Source organism: Staurois parvus, unplaced genomic scaffold (genome assembly GCF_062004578.1).
Source record: "Staurois parvus isolate SC_StPar_1 unplaced genomic scaffold, SC_StPar_1.0 ptg000671l, whole genome shotgun sequence".
Taxonomy (NCBI): domain Eukaryota; kingdom Metazoa; phylum Chordata; class Amphibia; order Anura; family Ranidae; genus Staurois; species Staurois parvus.
Window position 1 is genome coordinate 3,196,327 of NW_028318467.1, and position 19,534 is coordinate 3,215,860.

General features: G+C 40.7%; 1 protein-coding gene across 2 annotated transcripts in view; it reads right to left on the reverse strand.

The window, feature by feature from the left end:
- Positions 1-19,534, reverse strand: part of LOC149447753 (CMP-N-acetylneuraminate-beta-galactosamide-alpha-2,3-sialyltransferase 4-like) — a 163,081-nt gene that overhangs the window by 37,205 nt on the left and 106,342 nt on the right. For both annotated transcript variants that reach the window (XM_089652104.1, XM_089652103.1), the window contains exons 3-6: positions 18,065-18,131; positions 13,734-13,818; positions 915-986; positions 578-675 (exon numbers count right to left, since the gene is read on the reverse strand). In XM_089652104.1, coding sequence (XP_089508230.1) covers positions 578-675; positions 915-986; positions 13,734-13,818; positions 18,065-18,131 — 322 coding nt within the window. The remainder of the gene's footprint in view (positions 1-577; positions 676-914; positions 987-13,733; positions 13,819-18,064; positions 18,132-19,534) is intronic.

The window sequence follows — 19,534 nt, forward strand, 5'->3', positions numbered from 1 at the left end:
GGGCAACAGTAACTCAATAACCACTCGTTACAACCAAGGTATGAAGAATACCATCTCTGAATGCACAACAGAAGGCCAAACCGGGTGCCACTCCTGTCAGCTAAGAACAGGAAATGGAGGCTACAATTCGCACAGGCTCACCAAAATTGGACAATAGAAGATTTTAAAAAATGTTGTCTGGTCTGATGAGTTTGAATTTCAGCTACGACATTTAGATGGTATGGTCAGAATTTGGCAAAAACAACAGTAAAGCATGGATCCATCCTGCCTTGCATCAACGGTTCATGAATGTGCAGCCGACAAATTGGCAATAACTGCGTGATGCTATCATGCCAATATATATCAAAATCTCTAAGGAATGTTCCCAACACCTTGTTGAATCTATGCCATGAAAAATGTAGGCAGTTCTGAAGGAAAAGGGGGCCCAGCCCGGTACTTGCAAGGTGTACCTAATAAAGTGGCTGGTGAGTGCACATTATATAAAACTTAACTGATCTAGCTAATGGTGCAATTCTCCTTTGCTGTTTTATTGTTATAGGATCAAAATAGAGAAGAGTTAGAGCTCCATTTGTCTTACCGCTGCCTTTTGTGCCATATGGCAGGGCATACTTGGATTCGTTCTTCACCCAGAAATAATCGCTGAGTTGCAGGAACACAGGGTGGTTTCTTGAGTAACTGTAAAGAAAACAGCACATATAGTAGACTGTGTGCAGATCAGTCCATTTATCTACCTCTACCTTGTAGCACTAATCACCCCTACCTCCACAAATAAAAATTCACTCCTCTCTTTCCTCTCTAATTCCATAAAAAAAGTTCTTCTATGAAACTAAATCCCTACGTTTTTCAGGGAAAAGAATGAAGTTTTGCATTCTTATCACATGAACATAATATGCAATACAACATGAACTACTCACTTGCTGATTACAGCGGCTGCTTTGGCTGCCACGTCACCAGGAGAGCACATCGTTCGGACATGTATGTAAGACCTGCGGAGGGGAACAGCATGTCAGGATTGAATGAATGGCTGTACACCTGTCTATAAGAATAGCAATAGAGTGATCCTGGGTGCACATTATACATGATAAAGCATAAACCCAAGTTGCAGCCACAGTGACAAGTGCATGCACATCATTCTGCTTTCCTCTAGAACTCTCAGGGAGCCCCAAAACACAGGACACTCGGTTATACAAATACCAACCAAGCTTCTTTGCAGTGGGTTTTGAACCATCATATTTTGCCTACTAATTCCCAACACAATTACTGGCCAGTAATGGGTCAGTGGCCAATATTTAGGATTTATGGACCTTTTCAGAAGAAATTTGGGCTATGAGCTATGCAACATGAGGGGTTTGTTCCTTAGAGCACACATGCAAAATAAAGGTTTTAATTTTACGTAAACTGTAACAATCAGCGTTTCGTTTGCTTCTTTTTGGTCTATTAATATGCCATAGAACACGTTTTGCTATATCTGTTCAATAAGTGCAAAATATACCTGTTTCTCTTGTCAGAAATTCAGAACTGTCCTGTGTTATCTCAAACAGTCCTCCTAGTTTTCATTTTGGACCACAGAATGATTAGCCTTTATGTTTCAAAGCTCTGACAGTAGTTGTGGTTTGAGTAGTTTAACAAAAACAACTATGCACGACTGACACCACTCCCAAAAATAGTTGACAGATTGTTCCATCTGTCTCTGTGTGTTTGTGAACAGATCATTCCCTCTGTACAGAGCCCTGTGTGTTTGCCAACACAGGGCTCTGGGTTGTGATTGAACACCCCTGATCATCGGGTTTCAGTCATGAATCATTGGCTGAAACCTGATGACAAATTGGAAGAAGTCAGAAGGTGCCAACGTACACGTATGTGAGAGTGCCTTTGCGAGATGCCCGCAGTAGAATTACTGCAGGTGGCCGGCAAGTGGTTACTATGCAGCCAGATATGATTTTCAAAAACTTCTTAGAGGGATGCTGTATTCTTTTGTGGCCAGAGCATTTTTTTACACATGTTAAAATGCACATTTTAAGCCTAAGGTTAGGTAAACCCCCCAAACATTGGTAGACTTAGTTTTATTGCATACAAACAAGATATATTACCCAATTTGTTTTTTGTGAAATATAAAACAGCAGATTGTGCCAAGTAAATAGAAGCAGCAGGTGAAGTGCCAAAAATTGCATGCGACTGTGAGAGAGCAACAAACTTCAGTACACAGCTTTTCATTAGTAACACACTTTAAAAGCCTTTACAGGTCATCAGTTTAGAGTTAACAATGATTGCCCTAGAATTATTGCACTCAGTCTGGTATGTGCAGTGATATATAACATGCAGCACAATCAATATGTCTTCATATATAGGCACCCCTGATGCATGCATTTCTGTTCACATGTACATGGGTGTGGGAGCTTTATTTTTGTTTTTTTTTTTAGGGGGGGGGTTAAATGCTTATGTGTAACTTTAAATTTTTTTTCCCACTAACAGCCCCCCCCCCCTTCCCCAACATGTGATAGCATTTTTCTGTGACAGGTTCTCTTTTCTGAGAGATGCAGCACAGATCGTACTACATTCACTTCTCCAGCTACTGTGGCTGGAGAAAGTGAAAGTTGAAGCCGGAAGTGACTTTCTTACTAGCCAGGGCAAACCAGCGAACAGACACTTGTTGCTCTCCAACCCTTCTGTCCTACAAATCCTGCTATGCCAGTCCTAGGCTCACAGGTGTGACAGCGGAGCCTAGGACTAGGAAACATAAGGGGGGTGTGCCATGGACAAGATCTAGAGGCTGCACAGATTTCTTCCATCTGAAAGCTGACAGTTTAACTTGTGAAGTGTACACACATTCCCGGTTGCTGTAGCAGCCAGGAGTGTCTGTAAAAGTCTCTCTGCTGCTGTTTGCCTTACGGTGGTGGCAGTGTAAGGGTTAACTCCATCATGGCAGAATGTAAAATTTAAAAAAACCTGAAAGCCCAACTACAGAAAAAAATAATAAGTTTAAATTCCTTCCTCCAGTTACCTTACTCCGCTTGATTCCAAACACCTCTTCCTAAACCATTCTGTGTAATGAATTAAAGTCACAGTTTCCTCTATGAGCCAAGCTAATGTCCTGCCCCGGTGACCAGACATTTTTCCTTTCTTGTTATTTTCTTGGGCACTGGTCCCCTTACAGGTTCTCCTGCTTTCTAGAGCCTATGAGAGAGGACTTGGTCACTGGAAGTGCTGCCTCCACCAATAGGAGGTGTGCACATCAAGCAGTTAGTGACGTGGACACACAATGAAGGATCCTGGAAAGTATATAGAAGAGTATTTGGATAGTTTTTCTTCATTTTTTACATACCAGAGATGAGTTGAGGGGGTGGGGTTGCAAGGAAGGAAGGGGATTGGGATCCCAACTATCCTGGAAGTGGGACTTAAAGCCCAAATATAGTTGCGCAACTCCGACATATGTTAGTAAAACTGTACTTATCTTTGTAGCTACCTTATGTATCCAGGTGAATTATGATTTTTTTTTTTTTTTAATTATCGAAGAAAAACTTGACCAAAATCATTAAATAAATTAATACATAATTAAAGTTCAGCTGCATATTACTTGTCACTACCATAACTGATCACCTAATAAAACATCTAAATAAATTCTACCGCTACTGACATTTGTGGGGATACCACATAGGCGTATATTATTTGTTGTTTGTACCTGTAGTAGGGCCAATAAATAGTGTGTATTTTGTTTGTTTGTTTTTTTTCTCCCACTTGAAATATACCAATGCATATAGTTATTCTAACGCTAAATAAAGTTTTTGCTTTTTTTTAATTCTACCTAACACTGACCATTGATCCCGACACCAGCCTACTTCAAGCCTGATCTAGCTATTTTATCTTACACACATACTGGCTAGAAGAAAAAGATAATACAATAATGTAACTTTTTCTCCATTCAGTGCAGAGTACAGGGGTGGGTTTTACAGATTGATTGTTTTACTGGAAGTCAGCGAAAGCTTGGTCTCTGTGCTGGGAACCTGCTATGGAGTGTTCTTCCAGCATTAACAGAGGTGCATATATAAAATAAACTTATATATAAATATATATATAAAATCGAGCGCAGTATGTGGATGTAGATAGGGTAGCTGCTGGCACTAAAAGGCACCTCGTGAACCTCCAGAGTAAATGGTAAAATATGAAAGTGCAGCGCTAACTTAAAACAATGATTACACATAAGATAGATCCCATATGAATGTGGATCGGCAAAAAAGACGGCGTCAGTTCATCAGATGTGCTAAATACGTATACAGTCTCCAACACTTGAGGAGCCAGGGATAATGGATATCAGAAATGATAAAGAAAAGCCAAGTAATGCACTGACCAGATAGCGCATGTTAAAGCGCATGGGACATTTAAGACCTGTCCCTGGTACTCAGCCACTGTATCACTGGAGCAAGGCGGTGTCATCTATAGGGTGACCACTAGATGTCATCTGTCCGGATGGAAGCTGTGTCCAGCCACTGTGTTGATGGATCAGGTGGGTGTTGTCTATAGGGTGACCACTAGATGTCATCGGTTCCAGGAGAAGCTGTATCACGGATCCAGGGATGTCACTGCAGATGTGTTCTTGTTAGGCACAGTCCCAGGACCTACTGGATTTACAGGCTCCCCAGAAATAAAGAGCCCGTGGAAAAAGGCCTCAAATAGTGTGATAACGTTTATTTAAAATTGAACAATCAGAAAAGAACTTACTTAGCAAAGGTACAGCTGCTTATAAACGGCCAGACCGGAGGTACATGTACATAAGATAAACATAGCTTGGCACTTCCCTAACGCGTATCGTGTAAGTACACATCATCAGAGGGGACTGTGCCAGTGTTAAGTGTGGTGTTTTAAACCTAAAAAGGCGCCAAAAACACCGCAATGCGGCGGCACCGTTATTGCCGGTTCGCGCATGCGCAGTAGCGATCGGCCGTTCGCGCATGCGCAGTAGCGTCCGCGGCGGCCATTTTAAAGAAGACCGACATGAATATATGGACATACAGGTGTTGGTTCTGCAGTGATCTTACTGGGAATAAGATACTGCAATCCTAAAAACGCACGGGGCAAGTATAGTAATGCATGGACCATACTGTGTGCCCCCTTGTAGCAAAAAACGGCCTGGTGAAAGGCAAGGTTATAAAAATATAAATGAGTGGGATCTCATATATGAAGTGATTCTGGCACTGAATAAAAACCAAATACATCAAATATGACAAACATATGGATTAAAAAACATCTGGTTAAAAGTAATACCCATAAAATATACAATTATAAAACCAAATGTACTGAGATTATGGTGCATCGAATATGTTAAAGCGATCAAGAGATAAAGGTGCATCGACTTTTTTAAAAACGATCTAAACACTCAAATGGGAATACAGATAAAGGCAAAGTAAAAGTAATCTGATTAAGAAGTGAGATCATGAAAAGTGCTTAAAGATCGATCAACTGGTATCGATAAAACAATTGATATCTAATTCTACATTTAGTCCTTGTGGAGCTTGGGACTGTAGAAGATAAATCCACTTGGTCTCAAGCATAGAGACCGCGCGTTTTTTGTGGGTACCTCTCCAGTTACTTTTGATGATATCTATACCCACAAATCGCAGGGAGTGTGGATTCTTATTGTGTCGCTGGCGGTAATGCATAGACAAGGAGTGCTCCTTGTAACCTTTCTTAATATTGACCAGGTGCTCCCTCAGCCTGTCTCGCAGTCTCCTTGTCGTTCTACCGACATATTGCTTCCCGCAACTACATTCCAGAAGGTAGACAACATAGGAGCTGTAGCACGTAATAGTAGACTGAATGTCAAATGATCTACCGGTAGCATTTGAACAAAAACTTTTTATCGGGTTCTTGTGAATGCCATTACAAATGCATATCATACATCTGTTGCAAGGAAAAAACCCTTTTCTATTCAGAAAATCAAACGTCAATTGCTTAGGAGGATTGACAACGTTGGGGGCTAGTCTGTTTCTTAATGCTGGTGCTGGTGCTCTGTTTAAGAAACAGACTAGCCCCCAACGTTGTCAATCCTCCTAAGCAATTGACGTTTGATTTTCTGAATAGAAAAGGGTTTTTTCCTTGCAACAGATGTATGATATGCATTTGTAATGGCATTCACAAGAACCCGATAAAAAGTTTTTGTTCAAATGCTACCGGTAGATCATTTGACATTCAGTCTACTATTACGTGCTACAGCTCCTATGTTGTCTACCTTCTGGAATGTAGTTGCGGGAAGCAATATGTCGGTAGAACGACAAGGAGACTGCGAGACAGGCTGAGGGAGCACCTGGTCAATATTAAGAAAGGTTACAAGGAGCACTCCTTGTCTATGCATTACCGCCAGCGACACAATAAGAATCCACACTCCCTGCGATTTGTGGGTATAGATATCATCAAAAGTAACTGGAGAGGTACCCACAAAAAACGCGCGGTCTCTATGCTTGAGACCAAGTGGATTTATCTTCTACAGTCCCAAGCTCCACAAGGACTAAATGTAGAATTAGATATCAATTGTTTTATCGATACCAGTTGATCGATCTTTAAGCACTTTTCATGATCTCACTTCTTAATCAGATTACTTTTACTTTGCCTTTATCTGTATTCCCATTTGAGTGTTTAGATCGTTTTTAAAAAAGTCGATGCACCTTTATCTCTTGATCGCTTTAACATATTCGATGCACCATAATCTCAGTACATTTGGTTTTATAATTGTATATTTTATGGGTATTACTTTTAACCAGATGTTTTTTAATCCATATGTTTGTCATATTTGATGTATTTGGTTTTTATTCAGTGCCAGAATCACTTCATATATGAGATCCCACTCATTTATATTTTTATAACCTTGCCTTTCACCAGGCCGTTTTTTGCTACAAGGGGGCACACAGTATGGTCCATGCATTACTATACTTGCCCCGTGCGTTTTTAGGATTGCAGTATCTTATTCCCAGTAAGATCACTGCAGAACCAACACCTGTATGTCCATATATTCATGTCGGTCTTCTTTAAAATGGCCGCCGCGGACGCTACTGCGCATGCGCGAACGGCCGATCGCTACTGCGCATGCGCGAACCGGCAATAACGGTGCCGCCGCATTGCGGTGTTTTTGGCGCCTTTTTAGGTTTAAAACACCACACTTAACACTGGCACAGTCCCCTCTGATGATGTGTACTTACACGATACGCGTTAGGGAAGTGCCAAGCTATGTTTATCTTATGTACATGTACCTCCGGTCTGGCCGTTTATAAGCAGCTGTACCTTTGCTAAGTAAGTTCTTTTCTGATTGTTCAATTTTAAATAAACGTTATCACACTATTTGAGGCCTTTTTCCACGGGCTCTTTATTTCTGGGGAGCCTGTAAATCCAGTAGGTCCTGGGACTGTGCCTAACAAGAACACATCTGCAGTGACATCCCTGGATCCGTGATACAGCTTCTCCTGGAACCGATGACATCTAGTGGTCACCCTATAGACAACACCCACCTGATCCATCAACACAGTGGCTGGACACAGCTTCCATCCGGACAGATGACATCTAGTGGTCACCCTATAGATGACACCGCCTTGCTCCAGTGATACAGTGGCTGAGTACCAGGGACAGGTCTTAAATGTCCCATGCGCTTTAACATGCACTATCTGGTCAGTGCATTACTTGGCTTTTCTTTATCATTTCTGATATCCATTATCCCTGGCTCCTCAAGTGTTGGAGACTGTATACGTATTTAGCACATCTGATGAACTGACGCCGTCTTTTTTGCCGATCCACATTCATATGGGATCTATCTTATGTGTAATCATTGTTTTAAGTTAGCGCTGCACTTTCATATTTTACCATTTACTCTGGAGGTTCACGAGGTGCCTTTTAGTGCCAGCAGCTACCCTATCTACATCCACATACTGCGCTCGATTTTATATATATATTTATATATAAGTTTATTTTATCTATTCATTACCTCTTACATCTGAGCAGCAAAAATATATTTTTTACCTGGATCCTCATGGATATTTTTGAGTATAGATCCAAAAGAGCTATCATTTCTGATGATGTATTTACATGTGAGGATGAACCAGATAATTTACATGGTCTCTTCATACATCTCTCGAATCATACCACCTCTGAGATACGGACGCTATGGGACATTTCGTTTCTTGAGAAATATATCAAGGAAGGGATGGTACCCCGATCTCTAAGGTGGGATGTACCACCGGAAACGGAGGATACAAACAGTGAAACAGAGTGGTATCTCTTTTTCAATAACATGGGGATTGACCTGCTCAAATTCCTCATTATTAGAAAAAGAAAGAAACTTGCACATTTAGATAGAGAAATCAATAAAACCAAGGAATTATTAGTGCCTTACATGGGCAGGGAAGATTACATGAATGAGTCTGAAAAATTGAAACAGCTATTGGAAAAAACAGATAAAGAGCAAAGATATAAGAAAAAGAAAAAATATCTCAGAGATCTCCATGACTGTAAGGACAAAACAGTATTTAGATGGGAAGCCAAGAACTATGATTATGTAGATTCCACTCAGATGGAAACTGTAACCATTCCCACTAAAAACAATACAACAAAAAATAATGCAAAACGCAAAAAAGTTGCCAAACCTCCCCATACTCCTAATAACAACTATAGACATCATTCGGAGAATGTACCCAATTATGAGTATAACATTTCCACTCATAATAGGTTTGATGCCATTAGACATCACCCAAGTCCTAATATAGGCAACAGGGATATGAGGTCACATCCCTTGAATCATCAGGAACAATATGCCATATCCAGACCTCATCAGCAACAAAAAAGTAATTTCCGTCCAAGAGTTCCGTCCTATATTCACTCTAGGGATGACTATGATGACGGATGGAATCAACGCAATGACAGACATACTTATGACCATTATAACAGTCCTAATTATCGGACACCCCATGGAAGGGGTTACCAGACACAACAGGGTAGACAGTTCCCAAATCAACATAGACTGTCCCCCTCCTCCAATTACAGATACTCACAATATGGAGTTAACTTACAACCACCCAATACCCTAAACCAACATCATTTTTTAGGGGAAGGCTCAGGACGAAAAAGGGGTCTAGGACGAGAGGAAAACGAGGAGGAGCAAGGGTTAACCGACAAAAGAAGGAAAACCTAAACAGCTCAGGCATTTTTAACCTCAGCAATAAGATCCTCACTAATGAAGAACTAAATCTTCTAAACAAAGGACTAAAATTTGCTCCACCGGCTAAACTAAACAAATTTAATACTTTTATAGACATCCACAAGTTTGTAAGGAGACTTGCGATGAAGAGACATTTTCTAAATAAACCTATCACAAGTGTAACATCCAATGTGAGTAACCCTAATTTCAAGAACACCAATCTCAAGAATGCGTCCTTGTTTAACCCCCAGGCACAATCACATATCAATGTATTTAAAAATATGGTCCTTAAAGATCTTGATAATATACGGGTAAAAAAACGGTACAATAAGTCATTTAACCAAGACAAGATTAACATGATGACCAATGTATTATTAAAGGAAAAGGAGTTGGTAATCAGACCAGCGGACAAAGGGGGAGGAGTTGTGGTCATGAATAAATCAGACTATTTAATGCAAGTGCAGAATATCCTCCAGGATAAAGACACCTATTTAGAACTTCCGAGTAACCCTCTTTTGTCATACAAAAAAGCTTTGAAGGTTCTGATAAAAAGGGGATCCGATTCGGGAATCCTGAATAAAAAAGAGCGTGATTTTTTGTGCCCTACGGTACCCAGACTTCCGGTCCTGTACTGCCTGCCCAAGATCCACAAGGACCCAATTAACCCTCCAGGTCGCCCCATTGTGAGTGGCATAGGGTCCTTGTGCTCCCGGGTTGGTGAATATATTGACTGTTTCCTACAGCCAATAGTGCGCAACACGCCATCTTTCCTGAGGGATTCAAAACAAATCCTGGTTGAGATCATGGACATTAAAATAGAGAAGCCTACTTTTCTGGTAACGGCGGACGTTGCTTCGCTCTACAGTAATATCAAGCATGCAGATGGTTTAGAGGCGGCAGAATATTATCTGAATGAGGCCATAGACATACCACACATTCAGAAGCAATATTTATTGGAACTATTAAGCTTCGCAATGAAGCACAATTACTTTTGGTTTGACAATAAGTATTACCTGCAGACCACAGGCGTAGCAATGGGCGCGAAATTCGCTCCTAGCCTAGCGAACATCTTTATGGCAAGATGGGAGGAGGAGGTGATATATTCCATGGAGTGGCCACATTTGCGTTTTTACCGACGCTACATAGACGATATAGTGTTGCTATGGGATGGCGATGACTCTTCACTACTCAATTTTTTTACCACTCTAAACTATAACAACCTAAATATTAAGCTCACTTTCAATTATAGTTACAGTAGTATTGATTTTCTGGATCTCACCCTCATTAATGACGGTACTAGAATTACCACCAAAACCTTTTTTAAAGGTACAGACAGGAATGGGTACATCCCAAAAGACAGTTGCCACCTGCCTAGGTGGCTGGATAACATTCCTAGGGGACAATTCCTTCGGATAAGGCGGAACTGTGGTGCTATGCAAGACTACATTGCACAATCCAACATTCTTAGAACTAGATTCATAGAAAAGGGCTATGACAGCCAACTATTGGATATGGAGATTGACCGAGTGGCTAGTTTGGACAGGGCCAATCTGTTAACTACCCAACATAAGACCAATAAAGAGATTTTCTGTCCTTTTACAACTGCCTTCTCGATGCAATATAAAGAAGTTGCCACTATCATTAGGAAGAACTGGAACATTCTTAAGAACGACCCGGTGATGTGTAAAGCCCTACCGGAACACCCAGAAATCATCTATAAAAAAGCACCAGCATTAAGAAACAGACTAGCCCCCAACGTTGTCAATCCTCCTAAGCAATTGACGTTTGATTTTCTGAATAGAAAAGGGTTTTTTCCTTGCAACAGATGTATGATATGCATTTGTAATGGCATTCACAAGAACCCGATAAAAAGTTTTTGTTCAAATGCTACCGGTAGATCATTTGACATTCAGTCTACTATTACGTGCTACAGCTCCTATGTTGTCTACCTTCTGGAATGTAGTTGCGGGAAGCAATATGTCGGTAGAACGACAAGGAGACTGCGAGACAGGCTGAGGGAGCACCTGGTCAATATTAAGAAAGGTTACAAGGAGCACTCCTTGTCTATGCATTACCGCCAGCGACACAATAAGAATCCACACTCCCTGCGATTTGTGGGTATAGATATCATCAAAAGTAACTGGAGAGGTACCCACAAAAAACGCGCGGTCTCTATGCTTGAGACCAAGTGGATTTATCTTCTACAGTCCCAAGCTCCACAAGGACTAAATGTAGAATTAGATATCAATTGTTTTATCGATACCAGTTGATCGATCTTTAAGCACTTTTCATGATCTCACTTCTTAATCAGATTACTTTTACTTTGCCTTTATCTGTATTCCCATTTGAGTGTTTAGATCGTTTTTAAAAAAGTCGATGCACCTTTATCTCTTGATCGCTTTAACATATTCGATGCACCATAATCTCAGTACATTTGGTTTTATAATTGTATATTTTATGGGTATTACTTTTAACCAGATGTTTTTTAATCCATATGTTTGTCATATTTGATGTATTTGGTTTTTATTCAGTGCCAGAATCACTTCATATATGAGATCCCACTCATTTATATTTTTATAACCTTGCCTTTCACCAGGCCGTTTTTTGCTACAAGGGGGCACACAGTATGGTCCATGCATTACTATACTTGCCCCGTGCGTTTTTAGGATTGCAGTATCTTATTCCCAGTAAGATCACTGCAGAACCAACACCTGTATGTCCATATATTCATGTCGGTCTTCTTTAAAATGGCCGCCGCGGACGCTACTGCGCATGCGCGAACGGCCGATCGCTACTGCGCATGCGCGAACCGGCAATAACGGTGCCGCCGCATTGCGGTGTTTTTGGCGCCTTTTTAGGTTTAAAACACCACACTTAACACTGGCACAGTCCCCTCTGATGATGTGTACTTACACGATACGCGTTAGGGAAGTGCCAAGCTATGTTTATCTTATGTACATGTACCTCCGGTCTGGCCGTTTATAAGCAGCTGTACCTTTGCTAAGTAAGTTCTTTTCTGATTGTTCAATTTTAAATAAACGTTATCACACTATTTGAGGCCTTTTTCCACGGGCTCTTTATTTCTGGGGAGCCTGTAAATCCAGTAGGTCCTGGGACTGTGCCTAACAAGAACACATCTGCAGTGACATCCCTGGATCCGTGATACAGCTTCTCCTGGAACCGATGACATCTAGTGGTCACACTATAGACAACACCCACCTGATCCATCAACACAGTGGCTGGACACAGCTTCCATCCGGACAGATGACATCTAGTGGTCACCCTATAGATGACACCGCCTTGCTCCAGTGATACAGTGGCTGAGTACCAGGGACAGGTCTTAAATGTCCCATGCGCTTTAACATGCGCTATCTGGTCAGTGCATTACTTGGCTTTTCTTTATCATTTCTGATATCCATTATCCCTGGCTCCTCAAGTGTTGGAGACTGTATACGTATTTAGCACATCTGATGAACTGACGCCGTCTTTTTTGCCGATCCACATTCATATGGGATCTATCTTATGTGTAATCATTGTTTTAAGTTAGAGGTGCATATATATTTGTGTGATGCCGACATCAGTGGGTTCAAATAAAGCCAATGCCTTCCACTTGACCTTAATGTAAATATTTTAAAACAACAGAATCCTCCATTTCAGTATCTTAACATCCTGAAAGTATAAATAGATCACCTGAAGGGGAAATGTTTTTCCTCAACAAAACAACAATTTCACTTAATGGAAACATTTTGTGGTCAGTTTACCATTTGACACTTGATGGAAAAGCTAGTAGTAGTTAGTCGCAATCAACTGGCATTGTTCTGTAATAATGAAGACATTTCCTAGCTTATCCAAGGCACTTCTTCAGTTCCTTTCAGCATTTATAGGCACATGGGAAAATCCATCCCCCTAATCTAATCACCAGAGAAGGTGTAAAGGAAAATGTTGATTGCCCAAGATAACAAGGCAGGAACAGTGAAAGTTTGTGAAACCACTCTGTTCTATTTCCATAGTCCATTCGCCACGAAGTCTGGGACAGCTGATAACTGTTTGAGTTACATGGTTGAAGATGTAAATTGGTACTGTGGGGATTGAATCATGAAAATAAAAAAAAAAAAAAGTAATTTCGCCAACATATGTTTTATTTTTGGACAAACAATATCTTGCTTGATATCCTTAGTGATGATTGGAGTAAGTTGACTGGTCTGGCTACAAATGCGGAAAGAAGCATCAGTGTTTATGTTAGTACCAGGACATAAAGCTATAATCCTATGGCTGGCCGTACTACACCCCACTGCACCTTGGACATGGGGAAACACTGGGATTTTTATGCTAGACATTCTCTAAGCCTGCAACAGTCCACACACGAGACTTAAAGCTGAGGAATGTATTTGGATGATGGGTGATATCTTCTATATTTCAGAACAATTCCACATAAATGTGACTAAATACTGCGAGCTTGTCAGTTTAACATTTCAAAAACAAAAAGCTTCTTTGTAAGTAGAACGGTTTTTCTATCCTATTACATATCAGTGTGGATATAATGGAGGAAATGTGTACGTACCTTGGTATGTACAGCTCCACGTGAAGATACCACAACATTCCAAAGCAAAATGCAACAGTAAGGAATACGGCCCCAGCCTTCCATCCTGCAGACAGCACACAATTTACATTACATCAGAGATGACAGCAACAGAGCTAAAAACTAATTTTCTCTATTTCCATTCTACTCTATATACACATACATTACACATTCTTCTGTCCTCTTATTTGTTCTTTTTCAAATCTTATTTTTAGCCAACACACTAGAAGGAATATTCAAAGTGTCTGCATTGTCTCAGGAACCATCAAGATTTTAAACAGTTCAATGCATCCAAAAGTATTTCATTTGGAGTCTTTGGGGTGTGTTAGATGTCTCTCGCTGTATTCACTACAGCAGTGAGGTTTCAATATCATAGGTCCTGACTCTGCCCACTTGGAAGAATTGGGTGTCCTCACTCCTGCTGTTTTATTGGAAGCTCCAAAAGAGAGAGGGGGATATCTGTGTAAAGAGACCAGGGAGGTAAAGTGCAATTCTCAGCACCAGGAGGAGAGCCAAAACTGTTTTCTCTGTGTTCTTTTGTTTTTCTTCTGTGTCCATGCTGGGGAGATTCACTCTAGTTATTCTAATAACCACTATCGCTGATACTGAAAGTAAGAGGAAAAGCCTAAATTTTGAGTTGTAACCAGAGCAGGAACAGAGAAAAAAATCCTCTGCTAGTTTTTTTTTTTACTTTCAGCCAGCGGGCTGAACAGAATAAAATGACAGATTCCTAGATTCCTCCATCCACATACAGTGAATGAAGGACTCTCCAACCCCCCACCCCCAGGGACATTATAGTCTGGTAGCTGCACCTGACGCTGTCAGTACACACTTATCAATGTTTGCACTGCAGGTAACTGACTGTAGCTGCTGATCAATGGAAATATTTCCAACATGTCCCTTAGACAGAAGTTAAGCAAACACACAGGAAAGCCCACATCCTGATCAAAATTCAGTGAGCGAATTCTGACCAGTGTGTTGCTAGCTTAAAAGGGGATTTCCCCTACTTTGGAGTGAGTTCCCCTCGCCTTCTGATGTGTCTGTGACAGGAAGTGAAAAGAAATTTCCTCAATAGGACTCAAAAAACACAACAGGCTTTAACCATTATTTACATTATTAAAATAACTATAAAAAAAGTTTGGCTTTAGATACAGTTTAACGGATTATCATTTGTTAATAATGGAAATATATATTTTTTTGGTGGACTGGCCCTTTAAGATTTCTACTGCTGTTTTATCAACACTCTTTTATTGGAGACATATCAGAAGGTGAATGTTTGCCCTCTGAAGATAAAGAAGTCTTTAGAGACAGACTGGTGATTTGTTTGTTATTCCTCTGTTGGTTGGCACGGTCGCTGCACACTACAAGACAATTACAGACAGTACTTGGCATAAGCAATTACACACCCTGCTATATATCTGTCATTACCAAGGTGCAGAGAAAGTCATAATGTTGTGTTTACAATGTACTTGGAGCATCCACCAGGGACAACGCACAGCTAAACAGCGGCCTGATCCAAACATTGCTGAGATGTTTCTGCCTAATTACAAACTCGATTGTGAACTTAGTACATAGCAATTCCATGACACAGCGGAGCCATAGAGATCTGCATTATACAGCAGACAAATATTGCGTTTCTTACAGTTCTGCTGAAATGGGCAACTTTATATTAATTGCACATGAGAATTATAAACCATTATGGCGAACAATGTAATACAACCACTAGGAGGTTCTGCTGCATGAAAGCCCCTGGAAGAACAGCAGTCACAGGCATTCTCACACACTTGGCTTGTCCACATCAGAATGAATGTGTTATTGCGTGTTCTTATATTCTCCCTGTGCTGGAAAATACAGTCCTTGATGTGACATCATAAAAATAAATTAATTCTGGTGCAGCCACATAGTATAATCCTTTGCAGCAAAGAGCTCCGACCCTCTGCATCTTCCATACAGTTTAGGCTGTTCTCAGCAAATGTGTTTGAGCTGAAACCTCTGACTCTACAGTATCAACAGCAGAATGAAATCAAAAAGATTTCTCCGTGATAGTATTCAGTAGAAGTTGATTAAACTAAAAAAAAAAAAAAATGCTCAGGGTCCATCAACACTGCAATCTTGTGTAAAGTAACAGACTTCAGATGAAAAGTCATAAAAGAAGAATGGTTTTGTGATGTAGGTTATGTGATAAGAGTTCTAGCAATACTGTGCCATATGAACAAAATCTTTTATACTTGCTAGATTTTCTGTGGGTACTTTTATAAGGTATGATGGCATTAAGTGGACCTATCCCCACAGTTAGGCTTTCGTTGGAATTAGAACAATTGTGTAGAAGAACGATTGTTCGCTATTTGTGACATGCAGTTTTATATTGGATACTGTGAAATCTATACACACACTCCTGTAAAGTTTTGTTTTCCTCCCACTCAAACCACAAATGTTCTGAATCAGTACAGGCTTAAACAGTGTCCTACAAATTTCCCCCTGCCTCCTATAACCACATCATGCATCAGTTACTACACATCATTTTCATTTATCTCTTGCTGGAGCAGCATGTCCTGGGGCTCAGGCAGTGCATGTGGCTTCATTACTTAAAAGGTAAAACACATTTTCAACATTCCTGAACTATAAGTCAGCCTGATCAATATGACTACAATACTACCAATTGTATCTGTAAGGCCTGCTTCACATTTATTCAGGTGTGGGAATTGTAGTGTTTTGCAACCACCCGCAGTCAAAAAGCAGTGCTGAATGGGCTGCTGTGCCTGAGCAAACACAGGCCACAAACAGCATAGATGTGAACCAAGCCTAAGGCTAGATGTCCAGAGCACCCCACCCCCACTTATATCAGATTACTATATCCTCCCCACCATTAAAAGTCCTCAGAGTTCCCCACCTCCCCATACATCACAATGCACCCATCACCTTGTGCTGCTGCTAGGAAAAATTTGGGAGCGGAGCTAGGAAGCAGAAAGTGCGGGGTCTGGAGGAGGACCAGAGGAGGGGTCTGAGACCAGTGGAAGCAGAAAAGAGGAGGTGGTGTAGTTGCAGAGTGGCACAGGATCTGTAGGAGGAGTTCTGTCCTCTCTGCTAGTGAGGGGGGGAGGGGGAGTTGGGAGCAGAGGCAAGCCTCTCTGCAGCTGCATGGAGAAGTGCAGGATCTAATGGAGGAGTTGGTTCCGCAGCTGCAGGAAAGGTGTGAGAGCCACATGAAATGGCTTTGTGGGCCAGATTTGATCCACGGGCCTTGTGTTTGACATGTGTATTCTATGCTGATATATTTAAAACTGAAATCCAGCCTTCCCCCAATCTTGCACACTCCTCTCCTGGACAGGCTCCTCTCCTGCACTGAAATTGCTTATTCCAATTTCCATTCTCCATTTGTGCATTAGAAAACACAGCAATTCAAATACAGACCACCTGATTCCCTGGCTGAAAAACATCTAGCATCATCAAGCCTTTTCCTCCACAGCCAAACTGTCCCTGGTTCCTTTTATTCATTGGATTCAGTTTTTGTAACTGCTGACTTTTATTTTTTTCAGAGGAGACTGGACAACCGCTTTAACTACTTGTTGGCAGTCATCCTTTTGGCAGATCACTAAAATTAATGTTGACGAGATGATCAAGTGTATGTATTACCATTGGGGTAACCATAGAGACTTTTAAAAACAGCCACCACCTGTCCTATGATACAGCGGTCTGCTTACCTCAGCTGGGTTCACCAGCCGTACAAAGAGGATGAAGAAGAGGAAGAAGAAGAAGAGGATGAAGAAGAAGAGGAAAAAGAAGAAGATGATGAAGAAGATGAAGAAGAAGAAAAAGAAGAGGATGAAGAAGAAGAAGAATTCCAGTCCAGCAAAAAGTGTCCCTGCAGAGAGCTCCGCTATTTCTTTCACAGTTCCTTGACATTTATAGCGGCTGCAACAATGTATCTATTTGTTTCCGAATAAAAACATCTGTATCCGAAATGGCTACAAATAGATACAATGTTGCAGCCTCTATAAATGTCAAAGAACTGTCAAAGAAATAGCGGAGCTCTCTGCAGAGACAGTTTTTGCCGGCTGTAAATGGGATGAAAGTCGGCCAATTTTTTTTACCGTTCCTGGTAACGTTGGCCGATTGAACGACCGATTTTTTGTTTTTTTAAAGAAAAATCGGCCGGTTTTCTCCCCATGTATGGCCTGCATTAGACTTTACATTCTGCATCAGGGACCAAAGCAGTGAGTCTGTTACCTGGCATGAGGCAGAGGAATTATAACAGATTTTGAGTGTGAGACAGACTGATATCTGGAGATTTCATCCCTCATTGAATCACTTACCATTTTTACTGTTCATTTTGGGCGTCGGAAAACCACTACTGTTCTGGCAGATTTCATTGTTGGCAATCTGCAAAAAAAAAAAGTTCTATATTATATGTGTATAAAATAAAAAAGACTATCTTATATCCAGCTGCCAAATATTTCTTTAGCTCCTAAAATATGAAAAAATATTTCCCAACAGACAGAAAATACATTACTGAAATTCCAAACAATGTCCATTGCACACAGACCGTACTTCCAGGGCTTATGTGAATAATACAGCAAACACAACCTGACAGGCTCCATCCTTCCACATTGTACAGAGGAACAGCGCTCCCTCTGAATGAGAAGCTGCAACTAGCGAGAGAATGAAAAGTCTGAGCATGCTGCATCCTCTGCCACAGAATGACGCTGAAACTAATCTTTCATAAACAGCTAAAACAGCTGAATGCTGGACAATATGGATCAGAACAAAAGACATCAGCATAATTGTCACTCACTGTTTTTTTTTTTATCTTTGGTAATAATAAAAGCAATGTCAGTATACAGTCTGTGGTAGCTTAGAAGGTCAGGACCAGAAAAACGTTATTTGATTCAACAGGATCTCACTAATTGCAGAATACATCTTTAGGGCACTAAACAGTATCTGGAGCTCCCAACTTGATATTTTAATTTTTTTATCTCCACAAAACAAAAGCCAAAATTTCTTTTATAGAGTAAAATATGACTTTCAGCATATAGATTTTACACTTCCATGTAATGAAGTTCCTAAATGAAAATAAAACCTATTTGCTTGCTTTAGGCAATAACTCTTTTCTTACAGAAACACCTCCTAATGGAAAGTCACCAATCTTTCATTTATTCCTTGAATGAAACGTGATCTGCTTGCACAATGACTCATAAGCCCATTTTAGAACTATATAAACTTTAAAACATTTGTATCTCAAATGAATATATACAGTGCTGTGTACACCCTTAGGAGAAAAACTATACTTCAAAACAAATAAAATGTGTTTCCAATGTCTATATATTAAAACGTCTTGTACAGAAATAAAGTTCTTGAATAAAGTGTCCATGCAATTGTACCAATCCAAGCCGATGACTCCCACCGCTCTCAGCCAAGCTTGTGAGGGGGGGGGGGTAGAAGAAAAGACCATCAGATGAGCACATTGCTGGATCGATACAGGACCCGGGTAAGAGTTTGAGGGGGGAGGGGAAGGGCACAGAAAGTGGCAAAATGTTTTTTTACCTTAATACAGAGAATGCATTAAAGTGATTCTAATGGCTCAATTGTTATTTTTTTGCTTTGTAAATATCACACATGTCATACTTATTTGATCTGTGCAATGATTTTGCACAGAACAGCCCCAATCCTCTTCTTCTTGGATCCCACACCGGCACTTCTGCCCCCCCCCCCCTCACCAAGTGCCCCCATAGCAGGCAGCTGACTCCCGAGCCAGCCCCGTGTATCCATAAAGCACACAGTGCATG